The sequence below is a fragment of the Zootoca vivipara genome, chromosome 13 (assembly GCF_963506605.1).
Source record: "Zootoca vivipara chromosome 13, rZooViv1.1, whole genome shotgun sequence".
NCBI classification, from domain to species: Eukaryota; Metazoa; Chordata; class Lepidosauria; order Squamata; family Lacertidae; genus Zootoca; species Zootoca vivipara.
Genome location: NC_083288.1, coordinates 36,754,972 through 36,778,902, shown reverse-complemented (window position 1 = coordinate 36,778,902; position 23,931 = coordinate 36,754,972). Strand labels below are relative to the sequence as shown.

At 48.2% G+C, this 23,931-nt stretch overlaps 1 protein-coding gene across 2 annotated transcripts; it reads left to right on the top strand.

The window, feature by feature from the left end:
- Positions 1-783: 783 nt before the first annotated feature.
- Positions 784-23,700, top strand: CNOT3 (CCR4-NOT transcription complex subunit 3). Of its 2 annotated transcripts, XM_035134432.2 has the most exons (19): positions 784-876; positions 7,833-7,892; positions 8,721-8,795; positions 9,289-9,356; positions 9,622-9,696; positions 10,404-10,493; positions 12,594-12,722; positions 13,543-13,638; positions 13,902-14,121; positions 15,103-15,236; positions 15,444-15,500; positions 16,101-16,416; positions 16,846-16,951; positions 17,736-17,913; positions 18,173-18,272; positions 19,276-19,477; positions 21,222-21,354; positions 21,537-21,662; positions 22,796-23,700. In XM_035134432.2, the coding sequence occupies exons 3-19, from the start codon at positions 8,771-8,773 to the stop codon at positions 22,892-22,894; spliced, it is 2,154 nt and encodes a 717-aa protein (XP_034990323.1). In that variant the 5' UTR covers positions 784-876; positions 7,833-7,892; positions 8,721-8,770; the 3' UTR covers positions 22,895-23,700. The 2 variants fall into 2 exon arrangements, with proteins under 2 accessions (XP_034990323.1, XP_034990324.1); XM_035134433.2 differs by lacking the exon at positions 784-876 and having other exon boundaries at positions 1,147-7,892.
- Positions 23,701-23,931: the final 231 nt, after the last annotated feature.

The window sequence follows — 23,931 nt, the reverse complement described above, 5'->3', positions numbered from 1 at the left end:
AAGTCTATCAATACCCACCTTAGAGTGAGCTCATTCCCTCTTGTGTTATTGGCTATTGTGATTTTAAGTGACAGGGTACCTCACTTACCTGTGCCAATCAGGATTCTCGGAAAACTCATTGGCCTCGCCCCCGCCTCACGTTTCTTCACAGTGGCCCGCCTCAAACTATGCAAGCCAGTACAAAGGAAGAAGGGTTTTTGGGAGCAGTACAGCCATCCAATGGGAGGCCAACGTGTGCAGGCTTGCTTCGCTACAGCCAATAGGGAATTACCGCCTGGAAGTATCCCTCGCCTCCGAATCCCTCTTTAACAGTAGTAGCCAAACAGCAATACCATTAGATTGAGTGGCATAACTGCTATCCAATAAATGATTCTATGCTCACGAGTGCGCGCGTTGGAAGAAGTATAGCCAATCATGAACGAGTAAGACTTGAGGGACGTTTTTATGACCATTAGGCGATCTGTTCTGCCACAAGCCCTGCCCCTTCGGGTTGTTTTCCGCGGGCTGGTAGGCGTGGTCACACTGGATACATCCGTACCTACTGAGCCAATCAATACACGAATACGCTTTGACGGACATTTCTCCATAACCAATAGATTTAAGGTTTTTATGTAAATGACAGCTGCGGCTGCGCCGCGTCGTCCCGCCCCGGTTTCCCTCCACCAGCCCCTTCCCCATCATCCAATAGAAACAGAAACTGTCCTGAAGGGCGGGTGACTCATCCAATGGTGTTCAGCCAGAGGCGGGTCGAGCGGAAGGAGAGGGGGGGAGGCTGCCGCCATCTTGGATGCCGCGGAGGCCGAGAGAGGGGGGAGAGGGAGAGAGAGAGGGAAAAAGAGAGAGAGAGAGAGAGACCCGGAGACTCCGGAGCCGCCGGTGAGAGAGCGAGAAGGGGCGGGGCCTAGCCTAGGGGGCGGGGCCTACGAGTACCTACGGGAGCTCCGTAGGGGGCGTGGCCAATGGGAGGTCTATAGGGGACTCTATAGGAGGTGGGCGCTGTATAGGGGGAAGGTGTTTCCGTAGGCGCTGCTGCGCGGGGGGACTGCAGGCGGAGGGGGGCTCTGTTGGGGGCCAGGTGTTTGGGGTTGCAGGTGTGCGCAGGGGCCACGAAGGGCGCCCTGCTGGGGAGGATGCGGGGGGGGGGGCGATGCGGTTCCACAGGTAGGACCTGTACCTATAGGATGTGAGGCCCACATGCCTCTGTGGGGAAGAGGCGCCTGGGGTGGAGCGAGAGCCTCTGGCAGGAGGATGTGGGGCGGACGCCGCGTTACGAGGGCTACTTTGAGCCAAGGAGGGTTGTGGGTCCTTGTGATCACCTGGAAAACTTGCACATATAGTTTATACCTGATTTGGAGAGGTCCATTGAAAGGCGTGTGTGTGTGTGTGTGTATGAATGAGAGAGAGATCTGTATTACTGAAATGATTCCTATAGGGGGTAGTCTGTTTAAGCAGAAACAACAAAGTAGTGTTGTGGTAAAGACTTAACAGATCTCATTATGGTATAAGCATTGTGGCATCTGATGAAGTGGATTCTCGTTTGCAAAAGCTTATGCCGTAATAAAATGTGTTAGTCTTTAAGGTTCCACAATGCTTGTTATGTTGCTGAAGTACCTAAAAGAAATAAAGGAACCCTTTAGGAAAAAAATGTTTTCATAAAGCCATCTCTATCCCCCCCCTCCCCGCTTGTGTGTGGATGTTGTGTTATGGGGTCCTGTAGGGGCTTCTGTGCACCTGGGGAGAGATCTGGAGTATTTCTCATCAATGGTTGGAAAACCCCTATTAGCATATAAGTGCATCTCTTAACTATAAGTAACTTTAGAGTGATAAGAATTCGTAACGAATTACTAGAGGAATGTGTAGCTAGCTGTCAGCATGTCTGCATATCTATTTACTTCTTTTCTCTAACTGGTTTTGGTTTTTGCTAGTTGTGGGCAGAGACAAGGCAGTAAGTAGGCAGAGGAATGAAGCTGCAGCCTCTTAACTATGGGAAGGCTTGCTGGCTTTTGAGATTTCATTGGCCTTTATCTGCACAGTTTGCAGACTTAAGGGCTAGAGACATACATCTTTGTTTTCTTTTCCAAAATTGAAAGGGAAGATTCTTAAGATTCAGAATTCTGCCCCCAGTGCCAGATTTGCCTGGTACTATAGCCAGTCACTGACTGTAATGTACATTACATTACAAAAAGTACATTGCAAGTCACACCTTGTCAGCCTTACAGCTGTTATGTAGAATACATCAAAACCTAGTGAAATCTCAATAGCTTGGCAGAAACACAGGAAGCCATGTTTTATCAAATCAGATCATTGGTCTGTCTAGTATTGTCTCTACACTGACCTGTCATAGCTCTCCCAAGTTTTCAGAAAGGAGTATTCCTCTGTCCTACCTGGAGATGCTGGGGACAAAACTTTGGATGTTCTGCATGCAGAATGTGTGCTTTACTGCTAAGCTGATTACAAATTGAGGCTACTACCTAAGATATTGAATATCCCCTTTCTCCCCAGGGCTGATGCTTAAAAATTGTGTGTGATCCTAGGAACTTGGAATATTTCTTCTGTTCTGTAAGGGACACAGTTAATATTGTACCATAATAGCTCAGTGATTATGTGCACAGGTGGAATCCCTGTATTATTATTTTTTCAGGTCTTGGGTTCAGGACATGTTGAAGGCTTGAAGGTAGAAAATGCACTTTGCCTGTACAGTATATGTGCATTTGTTTATATATTTACCGGTATAAAAGCTGTCCAGTAGATTACAACAAAAAATATTTAAAAATCTCAAACACAACATAGTTTTAAAAAATGCAATACACCAGATTTTTAAAAAGAAAAAAAAGCAGAAATTGAAAAGCTTGTTATGTTAAAATATTTATTAAGTCTTCAGGTGGTGTTTAAACACCAGCAGTGTAGGAGCGAAGAACATTTCCTGGTGCAGGAGATTCTGTAACTGCTTCCTACATTGTCACAAACCCAATCTCTTGATGACAGCAGGAGATGGAGAAGTGCCTCTCCAAATGATCTAAATGGATGTGCAAGTTCATAAAAGTTCCAGGTTCAATTCTGACTGTCAAATTATCCCTTAATAGCAGGGCTAAGACAGGGCACTGCTTGAGGCTTTGGGAGAGCTACTGCCCATTAGAATAGACAGTACCAGGTCAGGGAATAGAACAGGGGCCCCAAACTAAGGCCCGGGGGCCGGATGCGGCCCAATCGCCTTCTAAATCCGGTCTGCAGACAGTCCGGGAATCAGCATGTTTTTACATGAGTAGAACGTGTCCTTTTATTTAAAATGCATCTCTGGGTTATTTGTGGGGCCTGCCTGGTGTTTTTATATGAGTAGAATGTGTCCTTTTATTTAAAATGCATCTCTGGCTTATTTGTGGGGCATAGGAATTCGTTCATATTATTTTTCAAAATATAGTCCGGCCCCCCACAAGGTCTGAGGGACAGTGGACCGGCCCCCTGCCAAAAAAGTTTGCTGACCCCTGGAATAGAGGCTGAGAGATAATGACTCGTCTGTGGGGAACACTCTGAGGCCGCAACTGAACTGGGATTTGAATTCCTAGGTGGATTGGACCACATTAGTTTATGGTAACCTGATGGCAAGGCTGTCCTTAAACCTTTGACTCTAGAAAATGCTAATATATCAAATCTGTTAGTAAATGTTAATATTGAACAGTTTGGTGACAGTGTTCCCTATTGCTGACAGGGGGTGGGAAGGGGTTTTTCCAGATGTTATTAAGGAACAGGATCCAGATGTCACTGTAAAAAAAAAGTGGTCCTTTTGCAGGAGAATTGCATTTACGCAGCATTCAAAACTATAGGTGGGAAATTGCCCTTTTTCTCCATATAGAGTGTCAATTGCATTTATGTATAAGTTGTTCAATGGGCCTAGCTACCTGTTGGTCACTACCTGTGACATCAATCACAGTAAAAATTATCTCTCTTTCTTTTAAGGCCTAATAATAATAATAATAATAATAATAATTTATTATTTATACCCAGCCCATCTGGCTGGGTTTCCCCAGCCACTCTGGGCGGCTTCCAACTAAATATTAAAAACAGTACAACATCAAATATTAAAAGCTTCCCTAAACAGGGCCGCCTTCAGTTGTCTTCTAAAAGTAAAATAGTTACTTATTGCCTTGACATCTGCTGGGAGGGCGTTCCACAGGGCGGGTGCCACTACCGAGAAGGCCCTCTGTCTGGTTCCCTGTAACCTCACTTCTCGCAATGAGGGAACCACTAGAAGGCCCTCGGTGCTGGATCTCAGTGTCCGGGCTGAATGGTGGGGGTGGAGACGCTCATGGTGGGACTGAGCTTGCTCATCATTCAAGTGCAGTAGCACTCATCTAGCCCTTTAAAAAAGCATCATTGCCAAAGCATCTCCTATCTCCTCTCTCTTTGTGAACCGTCTCCTGCCTTCCTTGATTTTTCTTTAACTTTCCAAAGGCTTGTGTGTTCCTCTCTCCTGTGGTTAAACATCCGCCATGTGTTAAAAAGAACAAACCATGCCCATTTCATCCAGTTCCTTTGATATTATTATCCCCATATTGCAGATGCCAGGCGACGCAAAGAGAAAGTGGCTTTCTTATGGCCACCTAGCGAGTTCATAATGGAGATCGAGATTCGAATCTTGAATTTTCTGAATCGCAGCTCAGACTCTTAGCTGCTAAAACCACACTTAAAGAAGCAAGGCCGTTTGCATTAAGCTTGGCTGCCTTCTTCAGGCAGTCACAAATTAGTGGTGGGGCCACTCACACACTGGGTACATGACAGCATTCAGTGCTGCCACCTTGGTCTGCAAATGGGACCTTTCACTTGGGTACCAGAGGTTCAGGACTGTGTGTCAGTCTAGTTTTCTTTTATCTATGGTCTCCTCTGAAGCAGTTCCCCACCCCCCAAAAAATATCCTGTGGGGATTGCACAGAGCAGTTTTGCAGAATAATATAAAGGATATATAAAAATATTTCCAGGGGGTGCACTTTGCAGGATGCATAAACACAGAGATAGCAAAAGAACACTCCAGAATTGAAGCCCAGTAAACAGCGACATAAATGTAGCGAAAGCCTCAGGACACTTGCAGTGGTCACTATTCATGAGGGTAGTGCCTCTAAGGCTGAACTTCTAAACATGCTTTCAGTCCTATTGGACAAAGTGGCCATGACTTCCATGTCAGATTCAGCATGGGATCCAGCTGTCAGTCTTCTCCAGATATGCCTCCCTCCCCCAACACTCCACATCAAGCAAAACCCAGTCCTTTGCAAAGCATGTAGGACATATTCTGCAGCAAGTCAGAAGGCTGTTGGGGCTGCGTTAGGTAGGTTGTTATGTACAGTGCGGCTAGAGAGAGTTTTATTTCCCAAAACACTACAACTCAGTTACTCAGGCAATGAAATCAGTTGGGCTAGACACCAGAAAGTGTTGCTTATATACAACACAAGGTTCGTAGTTCATCAGTAGGACACATGTTTTGCATGCAAATGGCTCCATGTTCAAGCCTTGACGTCTCCAAGCTGGGAAAGAGTTCTGCCTGGAACCGCGAAGAGCTGCTGCCAGTCAGTGTAGACATTTTTAAGCTAGATGGGCCAGTAGTGTCTTTGTATAGGGCAGCTTTCTACATGAATCCCTTGCTCAAGGTGCAGTACTTCACATTAACTGATTGTTTACTCTAGAATATGCTCCACAATCTTTTGCAGTGGTTCCTTGGCAAACTCTGGGGTTGTTCCTTGAATGTAGAAAGTGTAGACACTGAGCTGTATCAGTATGCCAGATGTAAGTAACTGACACGAGGCAGTAAATAGCTGTTTTATGACAGCCACAGGAACAGAGAATACAAACCAAAAGAAACACCCACAACAAAAAACCAGAAGGAATCCTATAACTTGCAATAGTTTCAGTAAAAGCCCAGGTTTGCCATCTTAGATGTTGGTGTCACCATTGCCTAGTGCAAGGGTTTTGTTTTGGTTTTTATTCTGCTCACCAAGCTGTTCCTGTCAGTGAGCAAATCGCTACTGTTTTTCTTCCTTCTCAGGCTATTGGACTACAGCTCTCATCTTCCCTGATCATTGACTGTGCTGGCTGGGGCTGATGGGAGCTGGTGTCCAGCAACCTCTGGAGGGCCACAGGGTTCTCCATCCTTGGTCTAAGGTTATCAGAGGGCCTGGCCTGGACTCCTGTGCCTTTAATGGCAGCTTGATATGAAGAAATTGGCAGGTGAAGCTTTTTGTAGTGTGAAAAGAAGCATAGCCACCTGCTGATGTTTGCAGATGAACCTGCCTTTAAGGGCACTGGAACATCGTATGGTTAATTTTCTTTAAAATGCCCAGTTCTTCCAGTGAAGCCCTTCCTGCCCTCTTCCCCAGCTTGTTGTGAGATTCTGATTTCCCTCCACAGCAGGTAAGAGGAACCGGGTGCATTTAGAGGTATAGCTACCATCTCCAGGTGAGGACCTGGAAACTCCAAAAATTGCAATTCTGCGCATGCTTGCTTGGAGAAATAATTCCCTTTGAATTTGGTGACGCTTACTTCTGAGTAGACATGCATTGAACATTCCAGAGCTGGCTTTTGACCCAGGTCCCCTGCTTGGAATAGGAAAATGTTAGGAACTTCCTGGGTCACCCAAATTCACATTTATTGTCTGTCTACTGATGCCTCTTTGTGAAGAAAGCTTTGTTTCTGAAGGGGTAGGGTGGGAGGCCCAGACTCACAATTACTTTGGGAGGGTGGATGGGTGTGTGTGGTGGGATCCTGCAGTTGACAGTAGAGAATCAGGAAAGGAAAGACTTCCGAAGTTTTCTGGAGGTTAGGAAGCTGGAGGGAGGGGGAGGGGGGCAGATGCCTACCAGGGTATGGAATCTTTGGGAGAGAAATGGTGAAGAGCCTGGTAGGTATATAGTCTAACTCGGGCAGCACAAGGAAGTGATAAGCTGGGCTGCGCCACTGCAAGTGTGGATCACAATTTTGAATGCTCCCTTATGTTTGTTTCAAAGTGGTAGAAAACTAGTATCCATCAGCAGGTACCAAGCTAGGCTAGAATCTGTCTCCTCCTTATCCCCCCCCTTTTCCACTGAGGGTAAACTTCATTGTGCACTTAACCACTGCATTCCCTCTCCCCCTTCCCCTGCCTGCAAATCTAAAGTGGTCCAGTCCACTTTACTACCTCAGAATTCTGCATGATTTTCCAGGGAGTGGAAAATGTGTTGCATTAGCTGCGAATTTTGGAGAGAGAATAGGGACTAGTTCAGACATGTGAATAAACCCATAAACATTTACTAGCTCAAATTGCACAGGCTTAACAATGGATGTTGTCTGTGGGCATATTTTCAGTCTGGGAAGAAAAAAAAACACCATCCTGCTTCCCTTTGCAAGCATCTCTTCACATACCTGCACTAGTGACTAGTGGGATTGCCACCTTTCCCCCACTAGCAGGGCTCCTGTGCCTTTAATACCTGTGTGACGAGGAGAAATTCAGCTTTTCCTGATGTATAGTTGAGGAAAGCTTAACCCACTAAACTTCTGATGGGGTGGCAGATGTTTCCCTGCCAGGAAAAAAAAGTTACCACCCCCTGGTGCTGGGGTTTTGCTAGTCTAGGACAACTCCATTGTCTGGGGAGCCAGGAACTATCTCTTCCATCTGCAAGTCCTGTACTTTTGCTTCATTCCAGGCCTGAGTCCCTTAGACTGCAGTAGCCTTAGCCAGCCACCACTGTGCCTTTATAGGTGCCTTGTGCTCCCCAGCTTGCTGCCTGACATGGTGGGCAGCTGGGTGGGGGAGGAGGAAAAGGTGGGGCTCTATCCCCCTGTGACTCATGTGCTTTTTCTCACCTGCACAGGAACCTGGCTGGAAAAGAGAGAGAGAGAGAGACAGACAACAAGCGCCCAGGGGCCACTAGGTGAGTGCAAGCCTTATAATGCATCCCCTAGCCTGGTTAAAGCAACACTGTCAAATAGAGCACAGAAAAGCTGGCACCTAGTCTGTGGTGTTTTTTTTGTGTTTCTTTAAAATGGACAAAATAAAAAGCTGCTTGGCTTGTGAAACCACCCAAGTCTTCTGGGCTTTGTAAAAAGCCCAAGTGTCTTGTGCACCAAAGGCTCACAGTCTGGAAAAGACTGTAGGAGAGAGTGGCAGCTAAAGATGCGGTATGATGGGGTTGGGGAAAATCTCTGCTCCAGATCTGTTCCACCCTGTGTTTTACGTTTTTCTGGAAGACTGGGTGCCTTTAAGAGTTGCATGATTAAAAACAAACAAACTCAACAGAATCATAGAGACTATCCCAGGAGAAAGTGGGGAAGTGGAAGGTAATGGCTTGGGGGAGGTAGTCTATAGACAGGGAAACTGGAGCCAGTGGAATTAAAGAACTCCCTCCCCACCACCACCACCACCACCCTGGTGGTCATGCAACAGGCAAAAGCTCAGCGAGTGGAGCTTCACCCAGTATTCAGGTGATGCAACATTAGGGAAAGCCTTTACTTTTCATTGGACGGAAATTCTCTGCTTTTAATGGGTAGAAATCAACAGGGGGAAGTGCAGTGTTGAAGAAAGCCTTACCTGTGACTTCTACTTTTTATATATATATACAGCTACTAAAAGCAGTAAACGAAAGAGTAGCTCAAATCTTACTCATCCTGCTTACCTCCATTTAGCACCTTCCAGCAGGAGGTGCTACTTCTGTCCTGGGCTTGCTTCTTAACTTTTGTCTTTCTGCTGGCTTTTCTTAAAGCGTCAACGCTCTATAAAGTATGAAGAGAGCCCCTCTATAGTGAAGGAAACATGGCAGACAAGAGGAAGCTACAAGGTAAGGGGGCCTACCTGCACTCTCCAAGCTCAGGGCTACTAATACATGCTGGCCCCTGGCTGGCCTGCAAAAGAGGGCGGGGCTGCTCATCAGAACAGCTGGGCCAGAGCCCAAGGCTCCTCTGAGCTTTCTTGGAGAGGGTGGGGTCTCGTTGGTTAGAGTGGAGGGAAGGGAAGAGTTGACTAAAGGAGCAAGAGCCCTCCACTCTTCTTTTTTTTAAAGAAGTGGAGAATGACTTGGGATATTAGAAAGCACTAACTGCATGCTCTGAAGGGAGAGAGGAGTTTAGGAAGGGGAGAGGTAGCTTGGTTCTGTGTTGCTCAAAGGACGGATCTTGCACTTCAGTAAGGTGAGAGGGGCAGGCTTGTGGGAACCTGAAGGAGAGGAGAAGCACCGTTCCAGAATCCTCCTCTCGGACTGGGAGGAAGGAATGGCCAGGTATGGGCAAGGTAGATCTTATGCTTGCTCTCAGCAGGGATTTTTCTCTCCTCAGGTGAGATTGATCGGTGTTTGAAAAAGGTGTCGGAAGGCGTGGAGCAGTTTGAAGATATCTGGCAGAAGGTGAGGGCTGGCCGTGGCTTCTCCTAAGTTCTGCCCCCATTCTCTGACATCCACCCCACACTAGCCTTTCAGAGCACCACATTGCCCTGTAATTGTTCTTGTTGCTATGTCCACAGAGGTTTCTGTTCCTCTTTTCCCCCACCCCACCCCTTGGAATCTTTTCAGCTCCCTGTTATTTTCTGCTCTGGATTGATCTCCACCCTGAGCCCTGGGGTCTCCATCTTTCTCACCCCCCTCTTGTTTCCTCTTTCTCCCTATGCAACAGCTCCACAATGCAGCTAATGCCAACCAGAAGGAGAAATATGAAGCCGATCTGAAAAAAGAAATAAAAAAACTCCAGGTAAAACATTTTGCCTGGGCTTGTTTCCAAATCCTTTCTTACCAAATTTAGGTAATGTTGGGGTTGGAGTGATCTGAATATCAGGACTAGGGGCCCTTTTGGAAGGAGCAGAGGAAGATCGGGCACTCTTTCCCCACAGGGCTTGCTGGTTTATAGTTGAGAGTAGAGGTTGTGGTGGCCTGGACACAGATATGGCTCCACTGAGGAGGAGGGGAAGAACCTAGGTGTTTGGGTGTGTGTGTGTGTCATAGCTTCATTGTGAGAATGCCTTGGGGTAGCAAGGATCTATAGATTAGATCATCCTTCTCTATCCTGTTGTCCTAATGTTTTGAACCACACCTCCCATCATACCTGACCATTGGTTGGAGGTTTAAAACATCTGGAGCAATCGGATCAGACAAGGCTGAATTTGAGTGAGAATGAGGCTTGGAAAAGTGTAGGTTTTTCACAAAGGACAGCCTGTTTAGTGAGTTTAGATTCTGTTAAAAGAAAGTGAATTCTAATTGTTGGAGCAGGGAAAGGCTAGCTTCCTTGTTCGCTAATGCCAATTCTAGCAGTGATAGCATATGATGAACAATCTAGAGGTTGCTACTTCTGTTTGCTCATACCTCTGACCGCCAGCCTTCATTCATCGGAGGAAAGGTAGGTTGGTATCTTTTCCCCAACCGACCCCACCTACCTGCTTAACTGCTCTTCTTCTTCTGCAGAGATTGAGGGACCAGATCAAGACGTGGGTTGCATCCAATGAGATTAAGGACAAAAGGCAGCTAATAGACAACCGAAAACTCATTGAGACGGTAAGAAGAATCCGCTACCTGCTACATCTTGGTGCCTGGCAAGATACCTAATTAACTGGAGATTTATTTTGGGAAATTATGTGGTCTACCAAGGGTATACAGTTATACCTCGGTTTGCGTTAGCTGCGGGTTGCATATTTTCAACTTAAAAACGCGGCAGACCCAGAAGTGTTTACTTCCGGGTTTCACCCTGCGTGCATGTGCAGAAGCGCTCTATCGGCGCTTTGCTCATGCTCAAAAGCACCGCTCTTGATGCGTACTTTTCAGGGTGCGAACGGCACCCCGGAACGGATCAGGTACGTATCAAGAGGTACCACTGTAAAACTAACACATTTTACTGCCTTCAGCTATTTTCATACTGGTCCTTAGTTTTGCTGAGGATCTCCTTTGTATATGTGGGCTTGACTTTGCTTAGCTCCTCCCCCACAGTGTTGCAATTGGCTAGTAAGTAGTGTGACCTCATAAAGGCGAGCCAGCTTGCCTTTACAGTCCAGATATAGACTGGGAGACTTGCAGAAACGGGTTCTGTGAAGAGCCCAGGATCCCTTTGGAGCAGGTCTTCTGATTGAGACAACATGGGATAGATGGTAAAGTTTTAGAGATGGTTTCCAGACACCCAGGGGAAAGGTCTTTTGAGCTGTGGGCTAAGACTTTCCTGGGCCCTTTTGGAAAGGAGTTTAACACTTGGACAGCTGTTTTGCAATGGGCAAGCAGAGTTTTGTATTTGCCATGATGATGTGCATAGGCTGGCATGATGCATATTCAGATGTTAACTTTCTTTTCTTTTCTGCACGGTTCTGCACTTCTGTAAATCTCTTGTCCGTTATCTTCTAATGCAGAACCATCACTGTGTGTTCACTGTGGCAAATAAGGGGTGATCACTGACCAGTTCACAGGGGCACAAATTGCATATTCAAACTTGAGAGCAACTTTGTGCATTAAATGGCTGCTTACATGTTTATTGCTGTAGGTACTTGCAGCCGACACTGGCTTCTTGGGATGTGATGTGTGACTGAAAATGCATTGGTACATACACATTTTTTATGGGTTAGCCTTAAATCTCATTTTGCAAGGTAATCTGTGCAGAGCCATTTCTTCTGAGTTCCACACACACACACACACACACACTATTCACAAGTTTTCATTTTTTATTTTGAAGGGGGGGAGGGAAAGCTTCAGAAACAAATTGGGATGGTTGAAAAAGCTGTCAGTGAAGTTACAAAAATAGGCCTGAAGTCTGGGATTCCTGGGTAGGAAGGGATCCTGGTAAATTCCAACTAATGGTTAGGGAGCCAGGATTCTTTAGTTATCGGGGGATGGGATGCAAAGCTCCCTTAGGGCATGGAGCTGTGTGGCCCAGTTTAAACGTGGCAGCTGAATTGGGGTGGTAGGATCTTGGGGTGTAAGGTAGCACTTCAAACTACAGATGAGGCAAAGCTGTTTTTAAATGTCCCTAAAGGACCTCCACCCCTAACCTGCCCACCAAAATAAATGCCTCTGCTAAGGAACAAGCAACACAGTAGTAAAAAGGTTCTGATCCAACCACATCCTTTCTACTGTGCTGGTTTTTTTACTTGCAGAGGGCTTTTTAAAAACACACACACACAATAATGATTTAGAAATAGTTAGCCCTCCACTGCTGTCTGAAATAGAACAGTCTATTCTACCACCTGAGGGTTCTGCCACCTCATTCTGCTTCCTGTGGTTCTTGGGCTGGATCTGCAGTCTCCATGTTCAGCAAAAGTAACTTTAGTACAGTTCCCCTTTGGGGTTCGCTTCAGGATTTAGGTGGGAGAATTGTGTGATTGAATGGTCCCTTTTAACAAAGTAAGGTCCCATTTTGTATCCTTTAAATGCCTACTGCAGGTAGAATTCTCAGTCCACCAATGTTCAAAATCCTGGGAAGAGTTACCCTTTCCCCACCCTGATTGAAGATTGGAAACTGTGGCTGAAACATGCTTGGGAGCAATTAATCTAGATTTATTTATTTATTTTGCAATTTATCTTCTTTGCTGCGCCTGAGCGGGGAATATATGCTGATAGCTTGGATTTCTCAGCGGCCCTTAGCTCAGCTAGTTGCCTATGGTTTGTCTTTTCCAGCAAATGGAGCGGTTCAAGGTAGTGGAACGTGAGACCAAGACAAAAGCCTACTCGAAGGAGGGCCTGGGCCTGGCGCAGAAGGTGGACCCAGCCCAGAAGGAAAAGGAGGAGGTTGGGCAGTGGCTGACGGTGAGGACAAGTGGAGGCTGGCTGCTGAATGCCTGGAAGAAGGAGGAGATGCTTTTTAGCAGAGGAAGGGAGAAGGAAGCTCTGGTTTTTAAGGGGTGTGGCTTTAAAGCAAGAGCAGGGGAACCTCTGGCCCTCTAGATACCCTTGGACTACATCCAACATGCATCAGCCCTGACCATTAGCTGTGCTGACTGGGGCTGATGGAGGTTATAGACTCTGCTAGCAACCAGAGGACCACGATAACTCTTTTCTGCTTTAAAACAGGCATCCGCAAACTGCGGCCCTCCAGATGTTTTGGCCTACAACTCCCATGATCCCTAGCTAACAGGACCAGCGGTCAGGGATGATGGGAATTGTAGTCCAAAACATCTGGAGGGCCAAAGTTTGGGGGTGCCTGCTTTAAAACGTCCTCTTTTTATAGTACTGGATGTAAGCTGTGACCTTTTGCCATGTCATACAGGTGGTCCTCCCTTTCCACTCATTTTCCTGTAGTTGACATAGGAGGCTTGAGGTTCAGACAATAAAAAAGTTTTGTCACCTCACCTGAACCCGAGAGCTTCTGCCTGCCAGGCTGTGTTTTCTGATGCTAGCAAACAGAGACCCATGAGGCTTGGTCTGGGGCTGGAGGGGAAATCTGTGCCCACCCAGATACTGTTGGTGCTGCAAGCACAGCCAGTGGTCGGGGATGATGCGAGTTTTAGTCCAATAATATCCAGAGGGCCAGGGTTAGCCACCCATTGGCAAGAGGGAGAGCCTCTTTTCCATGGTGAGGGAGGATTGGGGAGAATAACACGTCTCTTTCTGTCTGCCCTTCCTTCAGAACACAATAGACACCTTGAACATGCAGGTGGATCAGTTTGAGAGCGAAGTGGAGTCGCTGTCTGTCCAGACACGCAAGAAGAAAGGAGACAAGGATGTGAGTCGACGGGACGATGTCCTCCTCGGAGGCTCTGTGTGCATATGGGATGGAGGGCTGTGTTTGGGGAAATTGGCATCACCTCACAGGTCAGAAGCCAAGGTGGAGGTATCTATGGGAACTAGGACTTCTGAGACCTCACAAGCAACAAGATTCTGTGAGGTTGGGGGTCAGGCTGAGAGGCGGTGCTAGGGTGCTGTGCTGTGAGCTTCCTGGATGGGTGAGGATTTGAACCTGGCTCTCTTCCCTTCCCCACCACACAGAAGCAAGACCGGATCGAGGGCCTGAAGCGGCACATTGAGAAACACCGGTACCACATTCGGATGCTGGAGACCATCCTGCGGATGCTGGACAACGACTCCATCAACGTGGACTCCATCCGCAAGATCAAGGATGACGTGGAATACTATGTGGATTCCTCGCAGGACCCTGATTTTGAGGAGAATGAGTTCCTCTATGATGACCTCGACTTAGAAGACATTCGTAAGTGTCTCCTTTGGGTGGGGGCTGCTTTCGGTTGAGGATATATGTGGGGTGGGGGAAGCCAAAGCAGGCTTGAGACTCAGTAGGTCCTTCACTTGGGGAAGAAGCAGTCTTGCAGCGCTAGCTACGGTAACACTGAAGGGGCAAACCTCAAATAATTTCAAATCAACCAGTTATTCCCTCCTAACGAAACCTGTGGACTAGAGGCAAGTGTCAGTTTGAGCGTAGCATTTAGCTTGATACTCATCCACCCTTAGAAGCACCCTCAGACCTCCGGGTATAGGGCGGTATATAAATTCAATAAATAATAATAATAATTAGAAGTTTGGGCTTTTATTGGGCAGGCGCTGCCGTTTGCCTGTTGTCGCAGATTCAGCATTTGGTGAGAGTCTGCTGTGGTTCTGTGCATTTTATTATTGCTAGATAGCTCATTAACTGTTCTGAGATTTGGTTTTGTTTTGTTGCTACTATATCTGTTCACCTGGGCTACTGACTCTGAAGTTTTGTGTCGTGACCCTTCTCAAAACTCCCGGAGCGTATGCTCTTTGTGTCCCAGAAACTTGTTAGGCTGGTTTACTTCAGTGCATTGTAGTGGTGGGGTTTGGTGTAAAGCAGTGTTTCCCAACCTGTTTTTTGGACTACAACTCCCATCATCCCTAGCTAGCAATACCAGCGGTCAGGGATGGTGGGAAATGTAGTCCAAAAACAGCTAGAGACCAAAGGTTGGGAAACACTGGTGTAAAGAATTGGGCACACTGATAACTGATTTCCTCTTAATCCTTTTTTTGGGGGGGGGGGACAGCGCTTGCCAGGATATCAGTATACTTTTCAAATATAAAGTGGCACAGCAGTGAACTCTTGCAAAGTCCAGACAGTGGATCATACCCTGTAACAGCAGTACCCACCTGCTGGATTGTGTCACCGCCGATGAACTGTAGCCTCTTCGAGTTCATAAGCACCTCCTTGTTCTTGACTCTGCAGCACAGGCCCTGGTTGCCACTTCCCCACCCAGCCACAGTCACATGGAGGATGAGATGTTCAACCAGTCAAGCAGCACGCCTACCTCCACCACGTCCAGCTCCCCAATCCCACCCAGCCCTGCAAACTGCACAACAGTAAGGAGGATCCCCTGTTATAATGCCAGGGGTGGGGAGTAGGAAAGGGGACATTTCGGATTTATATCAGCTTGAGCGAATAGTACTGAATGCTTCTACAGGTTGTTAGAAACCCAGCTTGCTTTCTCGGTTCCACGGGTAACAGCCCTTCTGACAGCAGTACTTACTCAGGCCTTCCTTCCTTCCTTCCTTCCTTCCTTCCTTTAGGAGAACTCTGAAGATGACAAGAAACGGGGACGATCGACAGACAGCGAAGTGAGCCAAGTGAGTTTGGAGCCCAGAATTCATTCCTCTCAAGGGTTTGACTTTTGGAAGACGGGTTAGAAACTCCCTTGGTGATTTGGGCAAGGGGGAGAGGAGCCAGGGCTTCTTGGGAGAGAGGGGCATTGGGACTAGTTAGGTAGAGCCACTTCCAACGTGTTACTTCTGATCTGGTACAGTTCTGTTGTGAAGACTGTACCACTTCCAGAATGCATGCAAGAGTAAGAGCAGAGCCACTTGCTTTGAGAGTAACACCCACATTGCAATCTCCTTAACACCTTGCATGTGAGAGGGGAACAGTTTCTGTCATGGCCACCCCCTAAAAAGTTAGCTTTTACAGGCCAGGAGTTGTCTGTGTGAGTTTGCTTTCCCATGGGCTCCCCTCTCTGAAAGCATTTTCTGAGGTGGTACAGCCCAATAAGAGGACTGTGCCATCACCGTAAGGAAGGTATGTTTTGGGCCGGCTCTTAAAAGAGTGGCGGGACGGGTGAACTGAGAGGTGGATGGTTCCTAGTTTTGCCCTCTTCTGAATAGAAAGGCAGCGGTTATGATCCTAAATCTTATCTCTCCCCCCTCCCTCCCTCCCTTCTCTCCCCCCCCCAGTCCCCAGCGAAGAACGGTTCGAAAAGCCTCCACAACCACCACCACCAGCCGCCTCCCACAATCCCCACCAGCTACCCGATGGGCGGCAGCTCCAGCACGTCGTCCTCGCTGGGGGACGGGCCTGGTTCCAACAGCAACGGGGCTGTGGCTGGCAGTGGGAACGCGAGCGGCAAAGCTAACCCTCCGGCAGGGCACGCACCCACCACCCCGACCCCTTACGCCCAGGCTGTGGCGCCCCCGCCCACCAGCACCAATGCCTCTCAGCCCCGGCCTCCCAGCACCCAGCAGAACACCAGCAAGCAGAACGGGGCAACCAGTGAGTCTGGGGTCTGGGCCATTGTTTCAAGTTTCCCAAAAGATTCCCATGGGGGGGGGGTCAGGAATGGCTCCTGTGTTGCAGGTGCCAGGTGTTTAGCAGGGTTGCCAGATGTTGCCTTCTGCAGCTGTGCCTTTTCAACAGGCATCTTGAAAACCCACGGGGGATAATCCTCCATGCTCCGAGAAGTGTCACCTGCCAGTTCCTTCCTATCCGGCAACAGCTGAAGGCCAGGCTGTAATGTAGCGAGGCCGGCAGGTGCTGTTTCATAGGTATGGGAGGGGAGGGTCGAGACGAAGCCAAAGTTAGGAGCTGCTCCATTGACACCTAGGCCAGGAAGCTCAGTTTCCCCTCATTTGTGTAATGTTGTGACTGTTCAGCCCAGAAGTCAAGCCAGAGCTGCTTCTTTTTTTAATCCCTCCTGCCTAGGTTACAGTTCTGTGGTAGCGGACAACAGTTCAGACTCCACGCTAAGCAGCAGCAACCAGGCATTGCCTAATCAGACGGCGTCGCACAACCCGCCCAGCGCTTCTGTGTAAGTTTCAATCTTGTCCCTTCCGGGCTGTCCTTTCTCACTCTTCCCACCATGGTCTCCTTTTCCTAGTGGGTAGACCGTAGTGTTTTACGCAGTTGCAAGTGGTGTTTAGCTTTTTTTCTTTTTTGGCCATCTTTTGTCAAAGTGCATTATTTGGCAGCATTGTTTTTTAAAAAAAGCTTCTGTGTATCTTGGTATCTGGGCACACAAGGAGCTGGGTTGTAAATATTGCTAATGAATAAATAAAACAAAACTTCACTCTTTAGATCCGGATGGAGGCGGTAGTGCTTCTGGATGCCAGTTTCTGGAAACAACAGGAGGGGAGAGGGGGCTCTTGTGCTTGGCTCCTGCTTGTGGGTTTCCCATTGGGGCATCTGGTTGGCCACTTGAGTGCAGGATGCTGGACTAGATGGGTCATTGGTTTGACTCTGCAGGGCTTTTCGTATGTTCGTATTTACTTCTGGGCTCAGTTTAGAGTGCTTTTATAAAGACACAAAGACTCAGGCTATGCCAGGGTGTTCTCTAGAAAGATGTTCTAGTCCACATAAACCTGTCTGATCCTTACGATCAGAGCCCCTCCTTGGCTTCCTGTCACTGCCAGAGATGCAGTGGAGAGAGGGTCTTTTCGATGATGGCACCTATACTTTGAACCACCCTCCCTGGGGAGATCTGACAGGTTCTCTCCTTTCCTGTGTTTGGATGAGGTTTGGAACAGACAAGTCTAAAGTGTTCTAGCTTTGAAGGAAGTGCAACCCTGACTTCTGTGTCTCGCCTCCTTTGGCAGCAAAGAGCCCAGCGCAGCTCCGCAGCCACCGAGTGGTGGCAACACCACTGGATCCAGCCTCCTGGTGCCTCTGACTGCCAACCCTCCTGCCTCGCCCACGCCCAGCTTCTCTGATAGCAAGCCTGCCCAGACCCTGCTCAACGGGCCACCCCAGTTCAGCTCCACAGCAGAGATCAAGGTGAGCGATCGCTTGTGCTCCACATGCGACAGGCTGCTTCCAGCCCTCTTTCCTCCAAGGAACTTGGGCTGGTGTTTGTGGGTGTGCTTGTCCCACATCATCCTCTCAAAAGAACCCTGGCAGGTAGGTTTGCCCGAGAGAAGGTGACTTAACTGCCTGTGTTCTCCCCATGAGGTTTGGTGAATCTTAATCATTGCAGCAGGTTTTGTGAAAGCAGCTTTCTCTCACTCCTCCTTTGCTACATTTGTGTGTCCTGCAGGCACCTGAGCCTCTAAGTACATTGAAGTCAATGGCTGAGAGGGCAGCTATCGGCTCTAGCATAGAGGACCCCGTGCCATCTCTTCATCTCGCTGAAAGGGGTAAGTGTGGGGGGAGAGGCACTGCGCACATTTCTGAGTCCTGTGGCATTCCTGCGTGTGCCTGACAACCTTGATCAGAAATTGAAGTGTGGCTATTTTGGATGAGAGGTGGTGGTTTCTAAGACCACTAGTCTCCACTCTTCTGTCTCTGTTCCATTCTACACCCACCCCCAACAACAGCAACAAAAATCCTTTGCCTACAGGCAAGTCATTCTGCTATAGATCTCAGCCCTTCTTCCATTCACCATTTGTGTTGGCAGGCTGCCATCTGGTACACAATAATCAATTTTTTTCTGGCCCAGATGTTGTCGCTGGAGCTTTTCATTGCTTGATATTTTAAACCAAGAATTTGTAACAGAGACAAACTTGCTTTAAAATGAGACAATAATTAAAATAAATAAATGAAAGTGTTCTCTGAGGCTGTGGGCCTGTGCAAGAGAAGGAACACATTTTGGAGGAGAAAGTACAGGTAGCTCACTGATTTCACTTACGCGGTCACAGCTTTATGCAGGTCACGAATAAATAAATGCCAAGTGCGGTGGGAAATGGGGCACAGGGGAGCAGGAAAAAAATGGCTGGCGAATTCAGTCGGCCATTGGGAGATCGTTTGGGGGTAGTTGAAAAGTTGGAGAGCGGAGGAGGTTGCAGAACATTTGGGAGGCTGCTGGAAAGAGATCAGAGGAGGCCGGAGAGATTTGTGGAGGAGTTAGAGATTTGCTTCTCTCCCCCCCCCCCGGTTTGCTAGGGGGTGTTCTGCCTTTACAGGATTTAGCTTATACATGCAATAGCAGGAAATGAGATCGACGTGAACTGTAATCCGCAGCCATCTTTTAAGAGATGGTAGCAAGGATAATAACTCTTGATGAATCAAAGGACTCGTCGTGAGGCGGAGGAGCAGCTGCATTAAAAAATACAGCTTTCAGAGTCCAGGCTCGCTTGAATTGTATACCGAGAGCATGTGTCAAGTCCCCGCTGAGTGATTCTTTCCCCTTTTCTGCTCCAGCTGATATCTTAATTACGAGCACGACCTCCCAGCCAGCCTCCAACCAGCCCCCCATCCAGCTATCTGAGGTGAACATCCCCCTTTCGCTCGGGGTGTGCCCCCTGGGGCCTGTGCCTCTCACCAAGGAGCAGCTCTACCAACAGGCCATGGAGGAGGCTGCCTGGCACCACATGCCTCATCCTTCTGATTCAGAAAGGATCCGGTAAGGGGGTTTGCCCTGGTCTGGTGGTGTGGGGTGTTTGTGTCAAGACCCTTTGCTCCCTCTGAAGGCCACGAGTGGTGTTGCCTTTCACAGTCCAAGTCACATCCTCGGAGTTCTTTGAACTGTAAATTGTCGGTCCAGTTTTCATATCGCCAGCGCAGCTCAAAGTCTTCCCTTTGCTTGTAAGGATGCAACAAAAACCCACTGTCGCACATGGGAGACACACAGGTCAATAGCGGGGAGATGCAATGCATGGGGATGCTCCTGCTAGGTGCGGAAAAGAGCCATCCTAGAATCAAGGAGTTGTAGAGTTGGAAGGTGCTCCAAGGGTCATCTAGTCCAACCCCCGAAACGCAGGAATCTTTTGCTCAGATGTGGGGTTTCAAATCCATGACTCTGAGATGAAGAGTCTCATGCTCTGCCGACTGAGCCACTTTGGCAATTGCTGTTGCCCTTGAGGGCCCTCCCTGAACCCTGAGGATTTGGAGCAGGCATAGGCAAACTCAGCCCTCCAGATGTTTTGGGACTACAACTCCCATGATCCCTAGCCAGCAGGACCAGTGGTCAGGGATGATGGTAGTTGTAGTCCCAAAACATCTGGAGGGCCGAGTTTGCCTATGCCTGATTTAGAGCATCACGTAAGAAAATAAGAGCCTGCTGCAGCAGACCAAAGGCCCATCGAGTCCAGCATCCTATACTCATGGTGCCAAATAGTTGCCTGTGCAAAACCAGCAAGCGCAAGTGCAGTCTCCCCTCTTGTGGTTTCCAGCAACTTGTATTCAGAAGGATTGCTGCCTCCTAACTATTGAGGCAAAGCATAACCATAATGGCCAGTTGCCATTGATAACCCTCTCCTCTATGAATTTGCCCCTCCTCTTTTAAAGCCATCCAAGGCCATCACTGGCTCCTGTGGGAATAAGTTCCTTAGTTTAACTATTCCAGAGGGTTGTTGCCATGCCGCATAACACCAGTCCTGCAGGATCTGCTCTGACTGACTGTCCTCATAGACTGAATTCAGTCTATAACACTAGCATATAACGTCCATAATGAATTGGGACCATACCTGCCAAGTTCCTTCTTGAAAAATAAGGGATCGGACTGGAAGTAGCAGACCGGAAGTAGCGCTGCCGCCATTTTGGAACTGGGCGGAGCATGCTCAGAAGTGACTTATGATGATGCTTCGCCCAGTTCCAAAATGGCCGTCGCACCAGAAGTCACGCTGCAGCCATTTTGGAACTGGGCAGAGCAGCATCAAAAGTCGCTTCTGAGCATGCTCCGCCCAGTTCCAAAATGGCCGCCGCGCCAGAATAAACCGGGGGGAAACAAAAAAATCCGTTTTTTCAGCTGGGAACAGCTGGAAAAACGGGGGTTTCCTGGGGAATACGGGAGACTTGGCAGCTATGCTTGGGACCCAAGCCCTGAGCTTGCACACCCACCTGCACCCTGGACCGCCTTGAGATGGTTGGAAATTACGGAGGCCCATCAGTCACCAAATAGTGGCAGATGGAGGGAGAGTTTGGCACAAGGGATGTTTCCCTTGGTTCGCTTCCTCCATTCCACTCCAGTTGCCATCTTGAACTACTGGCTTAACCCTCCAGCCATCTATCTGTAGGGTTTGAGGTGTGTGCATGCGCACGTAGGGGATGGGGAGACTGCCGCTGCCACCAGGCTGGAATTGAACACACTCACCTTTCCTTGGAAATTCATTTATTCTATTCCCCTTCCTCCCCTCTTAACCCCATAGGCAATATCTGCCACGAAACCCCTGCCCGACCCCTCCGTACCACCACCAGATGCCTCCCCCACACTCCGATACGGTGGAGTTCTACCAGCGCCTCTCTACAGAGACCCTTTTCTTCATCTTCTACTATTTGGAGGTAAGAAGTCGAATTTCTGTTGATAGTTTCTGATGGACAGGTTTTGTCACTCTTTCCCCACCACCACCACCACCCACTGGGACCGATAAATGCTCCGTGGATGCTCTACGAGCATCCCTCACTTGGAACTGGTACCGATGTGTGTATCCCACAGCCCTCACCTGTCCCCTTATGTTTTAAAGGGCACGAAGGCACAATACCTGGCAGCGAAGGCACTGAAGAAGCAGTCCTGGCGCTTCCACACAAAGTACATGATGTGGTTCCAGCGGCACGAAGAACCCAAGACCATCACTGATGAATTTGAGCAGGTGAGGGAGGGGACCACAGAAACTCCTATGTGGGGGGGGGGTCCCAGCACATGGATTCTCAATCCCCCTGGAAGCTGCTGAACAAGACTGTTGGTCCATTGGGCTTGGCATTGTCTACATTGATTGGGTAGTAGCTTTCCCAGGTTTTCAGACAGGTTCCTATGCAATCCTACATGGAGATGCAAATATTTGAACCAGGGACCTTCTCTGTAGGCACAGCAGATACTCTACCACTGAGTTATGGCCCTTCTCTCACTGGAAGAGAAGAATGGGGGGAAAATAATGAGGGGACTAGAGTAAGGAGAAGCATAGAAACTTTGCCTGCTAAGCCCTGGAGCTTCTTGTTCAGTTTTGAGCCAGTTAATTCCAGTGTCATGAAAACTACAAACCCTTGTTGTAATTTTTTGGGTTTTTTATAAAAAGGATTCCGGTCTGTGTGAATTCCGCTGTTACTCCCATGAGGGTGTTGTTTGGCTTGAATGCCTGAGGGTAGGGCTTAGAGTACGAAATGACTGTGCGATGCCACTGGGAATTTTATAATCGTTGGGTTTCTTCTGTAACAGGGAGGTGGGGAGGAAGTAGAAAGCAGGAACGATAGTTTCCCCCTTTTCAAGGTCCTACATAGTTTTCCTGTGGATGTTGTTGATTTGAGTAAGAGTCACATGCAATACAGCTTTGCTTCAGATCTCTCTGCGTTTAGTAAATGCAGAAAATGTTTTGAGGTTATCGAGAGCTGTGGCTCACGCCACTGTCTGCAGGGACAGCTAGTTACCCAAGTGTGACTTCTCCCCTCAAGCAAAATATAGAGAAGAGAGGTCGGTCTGTATTCTTCTGCTTGCTTCATAGACATACCTACCCCTGAAATGTGTATTCTGAGGCCTCTTCTCCCCACATGGCTATATGGCATTGAGGTTCAGCAGCTCTGTATGTTTTAAGAGGATGAAACTGAGATCCTGAGGGGGCCCCAAAGCCCTTCCTCCTCACTGGGAAGTAGCGCACCCCTTGCCTCCTGCTATCAAGTTTTAATTTGACATGAGAGCAGAGTTGCTAAGCTGTTAATTCTCCGACTCTTCCTTGCTGGGCGAGAGGAAGCTCTTTCTCCAATACACTTTGGCTCTCTCTTTTTTGTACAGGGCACTTACATATACTTTGACTACGAGAAATGGGGCCAGCGCAAAAAGGAGGGTTTCACCTTTGAATACCGCTACCTGGAAGACCGGGACCTGCAGTGATGACCTGGGGCCAGCAGGGGGTGCCAAGCCTTCCTTCCAGAGACAACTGCGGTGCGCTTGGGGCAGCAGCAAAGGAAGACCAACCAATACACCACATCACACCCCCCATCCCCACCCCATCAAAACCGTGGGGGAACGGGGCGAGCTGCACGTTTTTTAAAAAATGCATGCAAGTTTTAAAAGTGACCGCGGGACGGAGGAGGAGGGGCGGCAGTGGCGGGATTCTCCCCTGCCTTTTCCTTGCTCTCTTCTGCCTGTAATGCATACGAAGAGGTCGGGAAAAAGGGGGAAATGCTCTTCATGTGCACCAGATTCGGGTGAGAGAGTGGAGATTAAAAAAGAATTTGAGAATCCCACCAAAAGAGTGACTTTCCCCCAATCTACATTTTTGTGTGTCTTCTAAATTGGAGAATTTATTATGCCCCTTCCGCCACCAATTGCAGCAAACACCAACATCCTGTCCTCCTTTGCCCTCCTCGCCAACCTCTCAAGTGCAGACATCACCCACGATTTGGCTGCCATCATATGCCCGTGTGTGTGAGACAGATGAGGGCACAGGGCTCTATAAATATCCTCAATAGTCAGAAGTGTTGGGAACAGTTCAGGGTGACTTTGCTCCAACCTTTGCCTAGTTGTCACTGCTGGAAATGGCAAAAAAGCAAAATGACGTCAACTTGTTACCAACCAGTCAGCCGGCTGCCAGAAAGGATTCCAGTACAAAGTATTTTGTGGACTGGTACCTTCTGTTAACATTTTATAGGCTGCCGTATTTTTTCACTTGCTTCTGGCAGGTGATGATGTTGCGGGACACAAAACGCCACCTGTCCTCATCAATTCAGTTTGGAAAAAATCCCCAAAGCTCTCTTTCCTGACTGGAACTTTGACTTAAGGGAGTATATCCCCAACCCCACTTCTGCTTCTCTCCTAACCCCCCACCACCCCACCCCATTTTCCAAAATTTTGTTGCCACCCTAAATTTGGTATCTGAGCTCATATCTTAATCTGCTGCTCCTCCCACAGAGAGACCCTCCCCTTTG

Bases quoted from the DNA above. Each gene is read 5' to 3' on its own strand.
- CNOT3 (XM_035134432.2), top strand. From the start codon at position 8,771: ATGGCAGACAAGAGGAAGCTACAAG. The intron at 9,357-9,621 runs GTGAGGGCTGGC...CCTATGCAACAG, and splicing joins TTGAAGATATCTGGCAGAAG to CTCCACAATGCAGCTAATGC. The intron at 15,237-15,443 runs GTAAGGAGGATC...TCCTTCCTTTAG, and splicing joins GCCCTGCAAACTGCACAACA to GAGAACTCTGAAGATGACAA.